At 36.0% G+C, this 16,394-nt stretch overlaps 2 protein-coding genes across 4 annotated transcripts in view; both read left to right on the forward strand.

Moving 5' to 3' along the window:
• The first annotated feature begins 433 nt into the window (after nucleotides 1–433).
• On the forward strand, nucleotides 434–12,079 carry LOC110031752 (adenylosuccinate synthetase, chloroplastic). The gene is given in 5 exon segments (XM_020735123.1): nucleotides 434–907; nucleotides 3,004–3,696; nucleotides 4,020–4,331; nucleotides 11,804–11,900; nucleotides 11,903–12,079. Coding segments are annotated over 5 exon segments (1,509 nt in total). The 5' UTR covers nucleotides 434–562; the 3' UTR covers nucleotides 11,965–12,079.
• An 823-nt stretch (nucleotides 12,080–12,902) lies between these two features.
• The window catches only part of LOC110031682 (origin of replication complex subunit 1-like), a 33,165-nt gene continuing 29,673 nt past the window's right edge, over nucleotides 12,903–16,394 (forward strand). For all 3 annotated transcript variants that reach the window (XM_020735015.1, XM_020735014.1, XM_020735016.1), the window contains exons 1-2: nucleotides 12,903–13,786; nucleotides 13,979–14,114. In XM_020735015.1, the coding sequence (XP_020590674.1) occupies nucleotides 13,119–13,786; nucleotides 13,979–14,114 (804 nt within the window). In that variant the 5' untranslated portion in view covers nucleotides 12,903–13,118. The remainder of the gene's footprint in view (nucleotides 13,787–13,978; nucleotides 14,115–16,394) is intronic.

The raw sequence follows: 16,394 nt of genomic DNA on the forward strand, positions 1-16,394 counted from the left end.
AATACGCTTGAGTTCAGTCGATCAAGGTGACTGATCAAGTGACAATCATGCCCTGTCGAAGTAAAATGCTGGTCGATCAAGCGCCCTTCTGAAGAGTTTAGGCTGTTCGAAATTATAGGCGCGACCCACCGATTGAATCCATCGTCATAATATGTCGGATGACTCTAACTGAGCTGTCGGTCGTTGGATAATAGATTTAAATCATATTCTTGTAACATGATGTCTCGATTTTAGGACAATCTTCTTGAGCCGCTTGGTAGCTTTCAAATTTTTGTGGACTCTTTGATTGCATGCAGAAAGTAATGCTTCTATTAAATTGCTAGTTTATTTATAATTCGTTTGACATATATGTCATTAATTCATGATCATTACAATGGTTGGTTGTGCGTTTCTTTTATGTTATGTTTTAGTTCAAAACTTTAAACCACTGTTCAGATAAAATGCAGAAAGAAAACATATTCATTCGCGTTCCATTTATCTCTTTCCTTCGGGTTCCCATTCCCTTCTTCAACTTCAAGGCCGCCGCCCCTTTTCATTTCCTTCTCTAAGAGCGCGTGAAGCCATGAGCATCTGCTCTCTTCGCCTCGACTCCGCTCTCACCTCCTTCTCCAGAAAGAGCGGCAATGGAGGAAATCGTCCCTCGATTGCGGCGACATCGCCGCCGGCAGTCTCGTGCACGGGGATCGGTTCGGAGGAGAGGGCCTCGGCGTTTTCTCATGCACGTTCCTCACAGTGGCGCTTGGCGGCAACTATGGCAGCGGTGGAAGTGGAGAAAGGCGACAGCCTTGATCGGCTAGGGTCTTTGAGTCAAGTCACCGGTGTGCTGGGTTGCCAATGGGGTGATGAGGGCAAAGGCAAGCTTGTCGATATTCTGGCCGAACACTTTGATATTGTGGCTAGATGCCAGGTTAGGGTTCTCCTTCCTTTTTTTGCCTGGTCTGTAATTTGCCGCCCAAGGAAGATGGAGCACTGGATTTTGTGTTTTGTGTTTAAGAAGCTGTTTGTATATATGTTCAAGTTTCAACTTTTGCTGATAAACAGGGATCATCTATTGATTTAAATGATTTTTTTTTTTACTTTTTGTTTATTCTGTTTTGTTAAAGTGCCATGGGATCTGCTATGCGCATCTTGTGTTTCTAAAGCAGTTCATTAAACTGGCATCTTTTATGCTATAATATTTTCTATGAGGGAGTTTTTTCATCGTTTATTCTTAAATTACAGTTCTTTTACAAATATAGTATTTGTTTTTAGTTCTGTATTCTATGGTTGTTTTATAATGAATTTTTTATCATGCATGAGAATGAGTCTAGTGCCACATTCTCTTAATAAGTTTTATTTAATATCTGAATCTGTTTCTTAAGAAAAGGCAGTAGTTTTGTGATTGGGTAATGAGGATGTGAAATGCTTAGTTATTGTATCAGTTTAATAAAAGTAGTTAATTTACTAAATGTCAGTGGCAAGGAATTAGTAATTCTCCTATTCTTTACATATCCTCATTAAGGTGGAATTAGACACGAATGAAAGAAAGGTAACTCATCCCAAATTTGTATTTCCTTCTCTTTTTATGCCTTATTTGATTTATGGAGTTGCCAACGAACTCAAATTCGTTGTTTATTTAGAGTTTTTTGCCCTCTTTAATTGTCTTTAATCGTGATGGATCTCAACAATGGAGTTGTGATCATGGTGTTCTTATTATTTTAATTTGTTTTCCCTCATCATCCTTTAACTTTTATTCCGCATATAGCATTTATTTGGATCAAGGAATGCATCTATCTGCCCAAACCCAATTCTCTTTTCATTTTTGTTCACAATCATCTTCATCGTCATTTTTTATCAATTGCAGGGTAAACCACAACAGATATTGCTGTACATTTTCTTCTTGCAATCAGTCGATCTTCAAATATCAGCCTTTCTCATTATTGTCTAGCCTTGATGAAGGCAAGTTCTACATTTGTCGACTTCATTTATTATCAACTAGTTTCATTCTTTATCATTATCTTTAAGATGTCCTAGGCATTCACAGTACCTTGGGATTCTAGGTCGTTGATATTGATCCAAGAAATTGGTATTGTGATTAGTCAAAGTAAAGTTGTTGTTCTAGATTGGAAGTAAAACTTTGTTACATCCCAAGAAGCATTTCTATGGAGAAAATATGATCATTAACAACACCTCTTCTAGTATTGAATATCAATATTTTTTCCCCACAATTCTTTTCATGAGTTACTCGACCTCGAAGCCTTGTGCTGGAGGGTTAGGTAATGATAGTGCAACGAGGATGTGAGATGATTATTACTTGTATTAGATTAATATGAGTAGTCAATTATTTATACTGTTGAGGAATTAGCATTTCTTGTACTATGTAAATACTCATATTGAGGAGAAAATAGACATGAATGAAGGAATGAGATAAGTGTTCCCAATATGTATTCCCCTCTCTTTATTTGAACTCAAATTTGCTATTTATATGGAGTTTCGAACATCCTTTATTTATTATTATCGCAATCCCAACGATAAAGTTGTAAAATTTTGATCGAGTATGAACACACAAACACTACTACTACTACTACTAGTGAACTTATATGCAGAGCATCATTCAGGAGAGCATCTATCTTTCTATTTGGTTATGGAGCGCGTATGCATTCATAATGGGAAGTTAAGGTTGTTTCAAATCTTTGGTAAAATTGATTTATGTTTTGATGCCATTCTGTTAGTTCTGCAGAATTTCAAAATCACAGAAGAAGGTTCCTATAACCCATATATAATTAATTCAAATTATCTTTGACAGCAATATTTAGGGACGACCAAAATAAATTATTTGATCTCATTTCTTATTAAGTTTGACAGAAAGTGTGACAAAATCAGAAATTTTGGTTAATTACCAACTTTGAACAGCAACTTTTTGAACTTTTGTTGTGGTTTACTGTCACACCTACCACTAAGTTTTATACATTGTTATCCCATTGTTTGGATGTACAGTTTAAGGGCTGCTCTTATTGCTTTCAGGGTGGATCGAATGCTGGGCACACCATTTATAATGCTGATGGAAAGAAATTTGCTCTCCACCTCGTGCCTTCAGGTATCCTGAACACGAAAAGCTTATGTGTCATAGGTAACGGAGTTGTAGTTCACGTTCCCGGACTATTCAATGAGATTGATGGCCTGGAGGCTAACGGCGTCTCTTGTGAGGGACGAATATTGGTTTCCGATCGCGCACACTTATTATTTGATTTCCATCAAGTTGTTGACGGACTTAGAGAAGAAGAGCTGGGACATTCTTTTATCGGAACGACCAAGAGAGGAATTGGACCTTGTTATTCTAGCAAAGTTATCCGCAACGGTATAAGGGTTTCTGATTTGAGGCACATGGATACATTTCGTCAGAAGCTTGAGATTCTAATGAGGGATGAGGCCGCACGTTTCCCGAGATTTAATTACAGCACAGATGCGCTGAAAGAAGAGGTAAATAGATATACAAAGTTTGCCGAGCGTTTGGAGCCCTTCATTGCTGATACCGTTCATGTTGTGCACGAATCTATTCGTCAGAAGAAAAAAGTTTTGGTTGAGGGTGGTCAGGCTACCATGCTTGATATTGATTTCGGAACTTACCCATTTGTCACCTCTTCGAGTCCTTCGGCTGGCGGGATCTGTACTGGACTTGGCATACCTCCTAGGTTCCTTGGTGACTTGGTTGGAGTCGTGAGTACATTCTTATTTCATGTCTTTAGGTCAATTGGTTTTTGGAAGATTTACATACATACCACTCAATTCTTATGTATTTACACATCTAACACCTAAACTTCTATTTTTGTATACATGCCACCTTCCCTCCACATGAAAATGTGTATTTCACTTTTTAAAAGGTGAAATGGCGGTATTTTGATGTGATATGAAAGTTTTGGGTGGTATAAATGTAAAAATGAAAGTATAGGTGTTAGATAAGTAAATACATAAGAATTGGATGGTATATATGTAAAAGGTCCTTGATTTTTCTACTCAGCCATTTTTGTATTTTTGTGCAGGTAAAAGCTTATACTACTAGAGTGGGATCTGGTCCTTTCCCAACTGAGATCTTAGGAAAAGAAGGTGATGTGCTCAGGAAAGCTGGAATGGAGTTTGGAACAACTACTGGTCGTCCTCGGCGCTGTGGATGGATTGATATTGTTGCATTGAAATATTGCTGTCAGATCAATGGTCTAACTTCCTTTAATCTAACCAAGCTGGACGTCCTCTCGGGCTTTTCAGAGATAAAGTTAGGTGTTGCTTACAAGCAAATTGGTGGAAAGATATATGAATCGTTTCCTGCAGACCTTCAAGCTTTGGAACAGATAGAGGTACTTAATTTTAAATGTTATGCTTTTTTTTAAAACGGGAGTTTCTGGTTTTATTTTCTAGTTTGCAGTTTTTAACCTTATTTTACATGAAAACATTCTTAGTTGCAATTTTACATTTCTCTTGGATGGATAGTTAAAAGTCTTTTCATCTATTGTAAAACGTAGAAGTTAATGAGTTGAATTGGCTGGCACAGTTTATTGAAGGGGTGGGTTATTAGGTGCACATTGTGATTGACACGAGCTAAGTTTCTAAAATAATATTAGCAGTAGCTCTTATAATTGTAGAGTAATAGTGGCCCTTCTGGTTAGCGTAAGTTTTTTGGTTGATGGGGGTCCATCTATTTATATATTGCTCTCAACTTGGTTGCCTGGTTCTCATCTATCTTGAGCACAATTTTATTAATTCCTTGCACTCGGAAGAAGTCAAGAACTTTATACTAATGGAATAAACTTTGTTCATCAGTACGGTATTTTGATGAAATATAGAAGTTTTGTGTGCATAAAATTACTTCCAACTTCTATCAATTGGTTAATAAATTATTTCCAATGTAATTTCCAAGATAAGGCATCCTAACAAACCAAAGGAAAAAAAAGATCCCTGGCCTATATTGATATGGATATTTTGAATTTCAGGTATATCTGTACAACAATTGTATTTGAATTTCAAGGATGAATTGTCATTTTAAAACAAGTGAAAAGAAAAAAAAAAAGAATTGTGGGTGTAAAAAAATAAAATTAACGAATCAATAAATCAATATGTAAGCAGTAATCATATTTTATTGTATATATATTTATCATAATCAAATGAGACTCCAAATAAAGTAGCAAAACAATAAATGAGCTGTTTTTTTTTAAGATTTGACTTGTTGTAAGTTTATTTCTCACTACTATGCCTAGCTCAATTCACATTGGGGCTCCATTTTGTATGATTCGACTTGCATTTCTTTTTTCTTATTCATGCTACCTAAAAGTTAGGTCAAAACTGGTCTCTTGGCTCGCCCAGGAACTCTATTCATATTCATGAAATAATCTTGCATTTTTCATCGTGCATTTGTGTCATTCCTAAAAGCCAATTTTTAAGTTTATGTTATCATGAATGTGATTAGGTTTGATTTTTATTTTTGAAATAATAAAAATAAGTAAAGAAAAATAAATTTTAATCTCCAGTGGATACCAATATTTTCTTCTTTTAAAATATAATTAAGAGTTATTGGCGTGGTAGAACTAAGAAGGGTCTAACAAGAAGTTATGTGCTTAGAGATTCAACTGATGTTGACGGTCATACAAGGAAATGCTATCATAAATGGATGTGATCAATTGTGGGACTAATTTTTAATTTTTTGCTTACTAGAAGATGGGATCTTAAGGACAATTGCTTGGAGCTATTACTAATGGATGGGCATGACTACTACATAATGCAAATCGAGTTCCAAAAATTGGGCACAAGAAATGGATTATCACTAGCGTCTAATAACATGTGTTTTGCCTCAATCACTGGTTTTGGTTAGTTAATAACCACCTCTTGGGACTTGTAACTTTTTACAAGCCACAGTTTATTTCTCACAATCTACTATTTTTAGTGCTAGTACAATCCAAACGAGAAAGCCCAAATTAATGGCTACTACTGCTCGCATGAATGGATGGATCAACTCTAGCTGAAAATGAAAAGTGGGACTGAGTTATAAGATAAACTCAAGTTAGATAAGACAGGCCAAAAACAAGATTATGATTTATTTTGTTGCTCCATTGCTTAACTAGATTATCATTTCGAACAATCATTCGGGTTGATACTTTAGGAACATTCTTGAACGAGTTCCTCAAGTGCCTTTAGGCAAAATAAGAAATTCTTGGAAAGTTATGTAGTTGGAAAAGTTATTGTCTTCCGGACTGCGGCTGTCAAACAACACTTCAAACCCTTTTATATATTGTGGAATGCTAAACTTGACTCAAATGAAGGATGGGATCTAAAGCACCAAAAATTGGCCAAGAGTTGGTTGAGGACATATGGTGCTATGTTGAGATGGTAAACTTTTGCAACACTCAACCAAAACATTCAGCTTGTGTAAAAAAATTGAAGTTGTCACCAACAAAATAAACACACTAGCATATTAATGACATAATATATGTGATATTTAAGGTGATAAATTTGAATCTCCTTATTTAGGTTGAAGTAGATGATTTTTTAGAAACATTAAATATGCATGTAGCAGCAATGCATCTTGAAGCTTTGAGTAAAAAAAAATCATTGAAATAAGCTCTCATCCATGAAGGGATCATCCTTTCAGAATTATGTAAAGGACTTGCAGATGTTGGAGCTTGATGCCATTTTTTTAGTATGTTGGTAACAACTAAAGCTTTGCAACTCAAACCTCAGTGAAGTCCATTAGCTTTATTTTCTCTTTTACATTTTCCTTTATGACTTACTCTCAAATCAATCTAGTTTGTTGTTTTTCCATTGAACATCAACATTTTTTATTGCTTGAGTGTAGAGTTTGATGCCATAAGAAAGGTTGTGATGGCCAACTAAGGGTTGCTCATATATTTGAGATTCAAGAGGGAAACAATGATCAGGGATACCATTTCTTAGCACTTGTAGCTTGCAAATGTTAACATTAGCGCTATTTGAGAGGCAATTCTTTTGTAGCCTATCATTTAGAACAAGAGATCGAGTCATTTTTTATGAAAATCTTTTTGTATAGGGAGACAAATATTGCTTGTGTGTGACTATGGTGTTTCCCTTTATATTGTTTTTTACAATGGATATTATTGAGGTCATCTTGCTTCAAATGTTGAAAATTCTTTAACCGGACTCCTATTAAGATTTAATTAACCCTTTGGAACGTCTTGTCTGGTTTGATGCTATGACGACCTTTTACGCAATCTTTGACGCGCTCACATGCACAATCCTTATGATAACTTTGATGGACAATGCCCTTCGAACATCACATAATATAAATAAGTTAGAAAACAATTACTTGCTCAATTATTGAGCTTATAGAAGCTAAAAGAGGAATTTCTAAAACCTCCTTTGCTTAAGATGTGTAAAGCAAATCTTTTTGGACATACTTTACCTAATTGAACTAAGAAATTCTTGAATTGTCTACTTGCCCCTTTTTGTTGCGAATATATGTAAGTATTAATAGATGAGTTCATAGTCAAAAAAGTATATTCTAATTCGTTCCTGACATGTTGGAGAAGGCCGTCAAATATGCCAACACCGAGGCGTTCACATAGGGTTCTAAGTATTCAATACAGGGATCAACTATGACTAAAAAACAAATATTGTCATAGTGAACACTCCAATGGCTTCTGTGGGGACCACTTATTACCTCGGGTTGTTGGAGAAATTTTTTGTGCTTATGTTATGTATGATTTTTTCACACTTCAACCTATCTAGGTCTTTAGAGCCCCAATCCGCTTTTAACCACTCCTTATCAACAATAATCATGCCTGGTCAAAGATTAGAATTTCAAATACCTTGTAGAATATGAACCCTCTGTAGTAGGAGAAAATTTTCCATACGGAGTACGTACACAGCTCTACGTGCAGACTCTAGTAATATGGCGTCATGTGTGTTATATCGGGTCAGCCAAAAAAAAAATTAAAGTGGAACCGCGGAGGGTATTTGGGAGGGTTATTGGGGGGTTAACTCCAATAACACCCCCCCTCCTCAATAACCTTCACGGTTTTACTCCAATAATCCCTGAATAACCTCCGTGGTTCCATTTCAATAACCCCTGCATTAATCCCTGCAATAATCTCCACGTGGCCGCATATTACTGGAAGTTTGAACGTAGAGCTGCGTCCAGACTTCGTATGGAAAAGTTTCTCCTCTAGTAGAGACTATTGAAAGCTCAAGTGGTTCTAGTAGCAGCTCTTAAAGGAGGGCCATTTGACAGTAGTCCACATGGAAGCTGCTCTGTGGTTGAGGGCATTGACTATTCTTGGGGGAGTAGGAGTTAAGGTTTTTGGTTGATCAATCTTGACGTGCATCTTGGTGAACATGATAAAAGTATTCTAAATTCACACAACACTTATCATTTATTAAAAAAAAAGGTCCCTGCTAGCTGTAATGTTCATAATGACACAATGATAATGAAGGTGTCATTGCTTAGATTCAACTTCCACCGCATCCTTGTATACTCTGGAAGTTCATTGGACATTCTATTTCCGTACGCTATGAACATACTTAATGTTTGAACCTTTGGACCAGGTCTCTTATTGGGTTCTTGTTAGTCTAAGACCTTAAACATGGCTGTCCTTCTAATAATCCTATGGTTTGGCGTAGGTGAATATTGTGAATCTATGAACTCCATTGTCATATAACGCCATCTTTGTTCGATCTCTACTCAATTGTATTTGCGCTATGGTCTCAGTCTGCCACCTAAATATTTGACTCCTATCCATATTCTATGGTTAACATGGAGCTAGTGCAATATAGGATTTGCTATCTAAACACTATCCAGTCATCAGCACATGGATTGGTGCATATAGTGCTGGAGACAATTGAGAAAGCAGCCAACTTAACATGGAAGTTGTTGTGGTACCAACATTTGTAAGATTTTTTGCACTCAGTATAAATAAGTTTACTCTTAAATAGTAATCATTTAATAGAGTTTGTCAATTTGTTATTTAATACCTTGATAGTATTGGCTTTGGATATGCTTGAGATGCTCGGTGTAGAATCAAACATAGGGGTGTCAAACATAGATGTGTACATATAATGGTTGATGAAAACAAAATGAACCCCCATTTAAATTGGTTCAGCTCGTAGTAGCACCACTACAGTAACTCACAATTTTCATGATAAAAAAAAGTAAATTCTCAAAAATCATTCTACTCGTTATTGTCAATCAACACTTTTGACAAATCCTATGAAAATCCAAAACATCCCAATCCCCTAATAATCCAAACAATAGTAATCTATAACCTTAATATTTTGTAGAAATTAATCTAAACTAAATTGATATTGAAATTATGTCAACCAAATAATATAGCAGAAAGCTAGGAAACAGCATGCAACCTTTCAACCTTACTAAACCATCATAAGTGTTATGCCCTCAAAACAAAAATAACAACTAAGATGATTCAAATAATGAAAAGAAAATACATAAATTGCACATAAACTAATGTTTAATGTGACGTATCCAACAGTAGTAAACATGAATGTTTTCTTCAACACTGTTGAAGTTGGCATGGTGCTCTTTAAGAGGAAGACTCTTTTGGGACAACGAAAATTTTTCTTTGAAGCTTCCCCTTAAAAAGGAGGAGCTCAATCATATAAAAGAAAGTACAACAAATGCAAATGAATGAATGAGGAAAACTTTGAAGAGGGCGAATTGGGGGTTGCTGCTATTTATAGGCTGAAAACTTGACCATCTCCCTCTCACACCCATGACGAAGAGGCACATCTATCAAGGATTTAGAATCGAAAAGATACATCAATAATAGTTGTGCTACTTTTTTTATTGCCAACAGGGAGTTCCTTTGAGGACTCCAAAGGCAATAAGTTACAACAAGCATAGAAGCGTCCAAATAAGCATGCCAACATCATTTGTGCATGTCTTAGATGTGACCCCTATGATGACAAATTGCACAAAAGAACAAAGAACTTAATTGAAGCTCCTTTTTGGCGACGAAGCTGATGATCTTTTGGGACACCTTCCTTAAGTGTTTCAACCTTGAAGCTTCGAGTAAAATAAATCTAAAGTGAGCTTTTTTTGCGCAGATATTGCCGTATTAGAATTATATAAAGTTCTTTTAGTCCTTAGAGGTGATTTACATGACCGCACAGATTTTGTGTAATTCTAAGCTTAATAAACACACACACACATACACACATACACATATATAACAACTCCTCATCTAAAAAAAATAAAAAATCAAAGTCATTTGAATATAAAGGCATTTACATACTTAACATCCAATTCCTATATATGTACATATCTAACACCTAAACTTTACTTTCAATTATCTAGTCTTCACTGATTGGCGGAAGTGGTCAAGGCAAATGTTGCGTTAATTTCGTGAGAAAATAGCTTCATTTATATCACATGCTTCACATTGAGATGTTGAACTATTGTTACTTGAGCAGGGATACAAACTTCATATGAAAAATTAGATTAAGTTTGATGACAAATAATAGATCATCCATGTATGCGACTAGTTAGCATCACCATTAGCTCCATCTTAATGATTTTAACGCTTTAATTGTATTTGTGTTTTTTGGTTATTCCATCAAAGAATGTGAGTATTGTAATAGGCAACATTCAAGTTCAAAATTTAAAATTTGAGGGATTTACGTGCATACCACTCCAAATATTCTAATTTACATATCCAACACTTAAGATTTCTCATTTAACATCTAAATCTTTTAAATACAACAAAAATATTTTAATAGTTGTCGGTGTAATCCCCTCGCCCACCTCCATTCGCCTCTTGCCCCCATCAATCTTCCACCTTTCTTCTACACTCACAAATAGTAAACATTCCCTTATTCTCTATCCAACTTCCATGACTCACTGCTTTCTTTTTCCTTCATTATTTTCCTTAGATCCACGCCTCCATCGCAAGATTCATGTCTCCTTCATTGATCTCCACGGCCATTGCGATGTGGTAGTCGCCGATGTCATCCCTACAACCCATTGACTTCTCACTTGTTGTGTCAACTATGGCATAAGCCCACCACCCAATTGCTTTCTTTTTTCTTATCAAACTCCCGCTTTTGATTCTAAATCTCCTAAATAATAAACCTCTTCCATGGACATATAATATCAAACATTTCATATCTTTTTTAATTAGTTTAATATCACATATGATAGTCACATAATACCCTAAACATTTTTATATTTTTTTATCATAATTTATCATTTTCTCGCTAATTATGTTAGACATATAATCTTAATGGTGCGTTTGGGGCAGCTTATACGTTTCATGATAAGCTGCGTATCCAGAAACGCGGCCCGAGGGCGGGCCGCAGGGTTTGACCCGTGACCTGCGTTTAGTGTAAAAACTCAAACGCGGTTTCGGATAAGCTGACGAAACTCGCGAACCAAACGGTACGGCGACGTTTTGAAAACGCCGCCCGCACTTATAAGCTGCCCCAAACGGGTGATGCATATTACATAAATTCAATAAGGCTTTATGAAAGTATTGACATGCTATAGAAACTTACCTTGAAATTTTATATAGAAATTATAACTAGTTTAATATGAAGTGATTGCTTCTATCATCAAAAACGCTTTCATGAACCTTTCACAAATCATCTTTTAAACATCATGCAAAAAGAATATTTAATGGATTCTAAGATAAGAGAAGGGCATTGTATGCAAAATCTCTAAGAAAAATCTCTTCATAAATTGAATGAAAACATTATACTGTTTTCTCAAATTTCCAAAAGAAATTCATGCTGAAACTGAACTCTTTATAACTGTATTACTCACGTTATTGTTTCATGACTTCATCTGCTGCAGGTTGAGTACGAAGTGCTGCCCGGCTGGAAATCTGATATATCTGCTATAAGAAAATTTGAGGACCTTCCTCCGCCTGCTCGTCGGTATGTGCAGAGGATTGCGGCATTCCCGTTCATTACATCGGCGTCGGTCCAGGCCGTGATGCCCTCATCTATAAATAGATCTATTTTTCTTCGCAATAAACTTCAATAAATATAAATATTCTCAGCATAACGAGCATGCTAAACTGATTCAGAAGTTTTGAATATTTTCTTTTTTGAGGAAGATTTACATGCGCCCCCTTCAATTCTTGTGTATTTATATATCCAACCACTAGACTTTCAATTTTTTTCAAAAAGGCCATCTTACTTATGGATGAAACCGTGTAAAAGTTAAAATTGTGGTATTTTTATTTGATAATTCAACATTTGTGTGGTATGAATGTAAAAAAAAATAAAGTTTTGGTATCAGATATGTAAATATATTGGCTTCATCAGCTACAGGCTTAGAAATACACCCTTGGAAATCATGAAAAATTTACTAATGTTTTCTAAGCTATTTGTATTTACATATATAAAATCTAAACTTTAATTTTTACACATCTGACAATTGATCTGTATATAAGTAATTATTTTAATTTTGAAAAATTAAAATAGTGATATTGGATAAATAAAAATGTAAAAAATAAAATTTAGGTGTAAGATATGTAATATAACAGTTTTTATACTCCAACGTTCGACTCCATACATTCCTTTCAGCGGCCTTTCTAAATTTACGCATGTATCATCAATCAAACCGTCAAAAATGCTTAAAAGGACATATCAACGGCGGATAGGGCAAAGGTATTAATAATTTGACTACCGTCATTGCAGCAAGATTGCCAAGATTTTCCCGCTCTCCGCCCTTCCTCTATTTGGCCGCCAGGAGGATACAACTAAGAAAAATTGATGACGATTAAAATTTAATTAGGAAATCATAATTATATACTTATTTATTTATTAAAAATTATAAATAAAATAAACAATATAAAGTTCTATTTGATCAAACTCAATTTTAAATGATATTAATTTACTTAAAAAAATTAATTAATTAATACTACTTTTAAACAGAAGCCCGCCTTCTCTCTCTTCCTCCCGTTTCTGGTAGATTGCGGGCGGTGGAGTACGAAACCCTCGTCTCTCCGCCTTCCGCTCGGGCGAGCTCACTAGGAAGGAGGGAGGGAGTGGAGACGAGCCCTTATAGGCGAAGCGATCGACTGGTATGCTTTCCATCGACCGAAATTGTTTGCTAAAGATATCAAACCCGGCCCATATTGTATTCCAGTGCGGGCGGCGGGATGAATCGCACTCCTCACAAGTTGAAGACGAAGTCATCGATAAATACACCACCCTCTGTAGTTCGGACTCCTGGATCAACCACCCCTCGTCGTTCTCTTCGTCTTGCTATCTCTCCTCAAACGCCGACATCTGAGGACTGCAAGCCCAATTGTGAATATAATGGTGATAAGATTGGAACCGCCAAGAAATCGAGGCGATCGCTGCTTCAACCTGAGAGGACTCCGTCGAAGCGCTGTACCGTCGCTCCGGATACACCTCATCAGCCTGAGTCAGGGAAGAAGAGTAGAATCTCCAAGAGGCGGTCGTACTACAAGAAATTGGTTTACGACGGTGGAGGGTTTGGAGTTGGGGACGATGTGTATGTTAAGAGGAGGGATGATGCAGAATCTGATGAGGATGATCCCGAGGCGGAGGAGTGCCGGATCTGCTTTGAGATTGGTTCGTCTTTAATGATCGAGTGTGACAATTGTTTGGGTGGGTTTCATCTTCGGTGCCTGAGGCCGCCTCTTCTGGAAGTTCCCGAAGGGGACTGGATTTGTGAGTTTTGCCAGGCGAGGAAGCTGGGGAAAAAGGTGAAGTTGCCGAGGCCACCAGATGGGAAGAAACTGAGAAGGACTGCAAGGGAGAAGCTGCTCTCTAGCGATTTATGGGCTGCAAGAATTGAAAGGCAAGACACCAAACCTGTCTGTTAATATCATTGATATCAGTCATATGACATTTCGGATTACTTTATTTATTTAGGAGAACTTTCGCTGCCGTTGATGAACTTGTGGCTAAATATAACGCCTTATGTGTGTGTGTGTGTGTTTTATTGAAAGATTTGTGTGTGTCATGGATAACTTTGTGATGGTAATGACAGTTTGTGGAAAGAACCGGATGGCACCTACTGGCTAAAGTGTCGTTGGTATGTAATCCCAGAGGAGACTCCAGCAGGACGACAACCTCACAATTTACGCAGGGAACTTTATCTCACAAATCATCTCAGTGATATTGAGGTAAATTTTTTGTGGCTGCGTTATTGATTTTAGAATTCAGCTTTATTTACAATTCTAATTGATGAAGATAGCAATGCTGTTGGTCAAATGCTATATATTTGATCCAATTTTTCCTACAAATTCTATTTGTTTGATTTATTGTTATTGGCATCACTGAATCTAGGCAACTACTAGATGTCAACCTAAACTACTAATCTGTATTAATATCATGATATTATATAGCAGCTGTAAGCGTACCTTTCCCAGTTATATTTTCATGCTTTCTTCTACAATTGAACCATTTAGAATTGGAACAACTAACTATTCATTGTGTTGTGGCCTTCTTTGTTGAGTTGCTAAGTTGATAATGGGGTTATTAGAGAGGAGTCTGTAGCTGCAATCAGTTGTGAACTTCTTATCGGATTTGTTTGCAAGTTCATCGATAGTTATTTTTGCTTAATCTCTTAGGTTGCTTAGATGTAGAGATGAAGGTTGCAGGCAGTCTTCATCTTTGTGAAACATTCGGATTTGAATTTGTGAAAGCCATTTTTTTTTGTCTAAGACAAAAATTGGTGCTTGTTGTAGATCTTTCTGTTAAGATTTTTATTTTAGTATTGGTTGCATGTTGTGGGCTAATACACCCATGGGATATCATTAAGCATTTTGGATTTAAATTTCTGATTACTGGCTTAATATAGTAATATTTTGCTATGCTATGCTCTGTTGCGAGAAACAAAATCATCACTTCTTTTGTAGAGATGGTTAAGTTACTTTGCATGCATTCCTATGGATTCTTGAAGCCATGGAAGTAATGCAAAGCTGCCTCTTTTTAGCACTCCATAATGCAAATCCACCTCTTCTGAGGACTACTCTCCACCTATTTATTGTAGTGTTTCTATTGTTATAGCTAACTTTATGTTTTTTAGTTTTACATCCTTTTTGCAGTTTTGTTTATCTTGCCATTAGTGCATCACACACGCTGGGCCCGAGGAAGGAGGTTATTTAGCTGTTGGTGTTGGCATTTAGCTAGTTAGTTTTTGATATACTTTCTTATCAATTATTATTTTAAGAGGATCGTCTGATTTTTTGCTTCTGCTTCTCTTGCATTTCTTACGCTAACTTTTTATTTGGGTAGTATTTTGTAAGTAGTGTCAAAGAAGGTTAGCGTGCAATCGAGGAAGAAAGAAAATGACTGCCGATCAACGACGATTATTAGAGCTTGACAACCCAATGGGTTGCTCAGTTTAATATCAAACAATGGATGGATGACCTCACTATAGTGCCGCTCTGATTCAATGCAGAGAGGCAATAATATTTTAGGAATCTGAAGATGGGAGGAATTGACTACCAATATTGACAAGATTGGTAGCTGTACCAACTCAACACAAGACCCCTATGATGCATTGTGACGAAGGATGTACCTGTCGATCCTATTCTTTGACTTAGCTAGAGTATTATGAGTTTGAAATGCAAGATATATTCTAATCAATGTTTCGAATTGTCTGACTCATGATTTTATGATGAATCCCAACCAGTGTTTAATTTACGATGGGGAAATGCGAATTGTGATTAATTGTGATAATTCAACTTTATGTAACCTATCATATTGAGGCGAGTCACCTCATGTCAAGGTCATAACAGATAAATTATTACCCAAAATTTATTTGGAAGGAATCTTATATACCTATTTTTCTCTTCAAGTTTCATACGCAGAACCACTAATATTATCAAATATTATAAAATAAACATACGCAGAATTTATCCAGATCATATAAATATACAACAATCATGATTTAATCTCTATCATAAAAAAATAAAAATAAATATCACCGCGATTGTTAAAAATAAAGATTTAAGATATTGACATACCTAAAATCAGACTCTCACAAATAATGCAAAAGTCTCTACTCAACTCGAGCCTTACCCTCTTGAAAGAGCACATGCGAGTAAAGCAAGGGTGAGCAACCACAGCTTGGTAGGCTACTTAAAATTTACTGCAGTTTTCAATAAAAAAATAATAGACATATAGTCAAAAAAAAAAAAATCAAACATGATAGAACATCATGTATAGTATCTATCATAGTATTAGTACAAAAAAAGTTGTAATTGCAGTAGACCTATACTAAGTAACAATATAAACAACATAATATCATAAGTGCACGAAAATAACATGTAAATCAAATTTAATTCTTTATTTGAATTATTTTAAAATTTTCCCTCAGCCTTCTGTCGGCGCTTTAAAAGGGGGAAAGAGATAATGTTTGGGTGTCGCTCGTAAGAAGCTGGTGGGGGGCGGGAACG

The sequence above is a fragment of the Phalaenopsis equestris genome, unplaced genomic scaffold, assembly GCF_001263595.1.
Source record: "Phalaenopsis equestris unplaced genomic scaffold, ASM126359v1 Scaffold000840, whole genome shotgun sequence".
Lineage (NCBI taxonomy): Eukaryota > Viridiplantae > Streptophyta > Magnoliopsida > Asparagales > Orchidaceae > Phalaenopsis > Phalaenopsis equestris.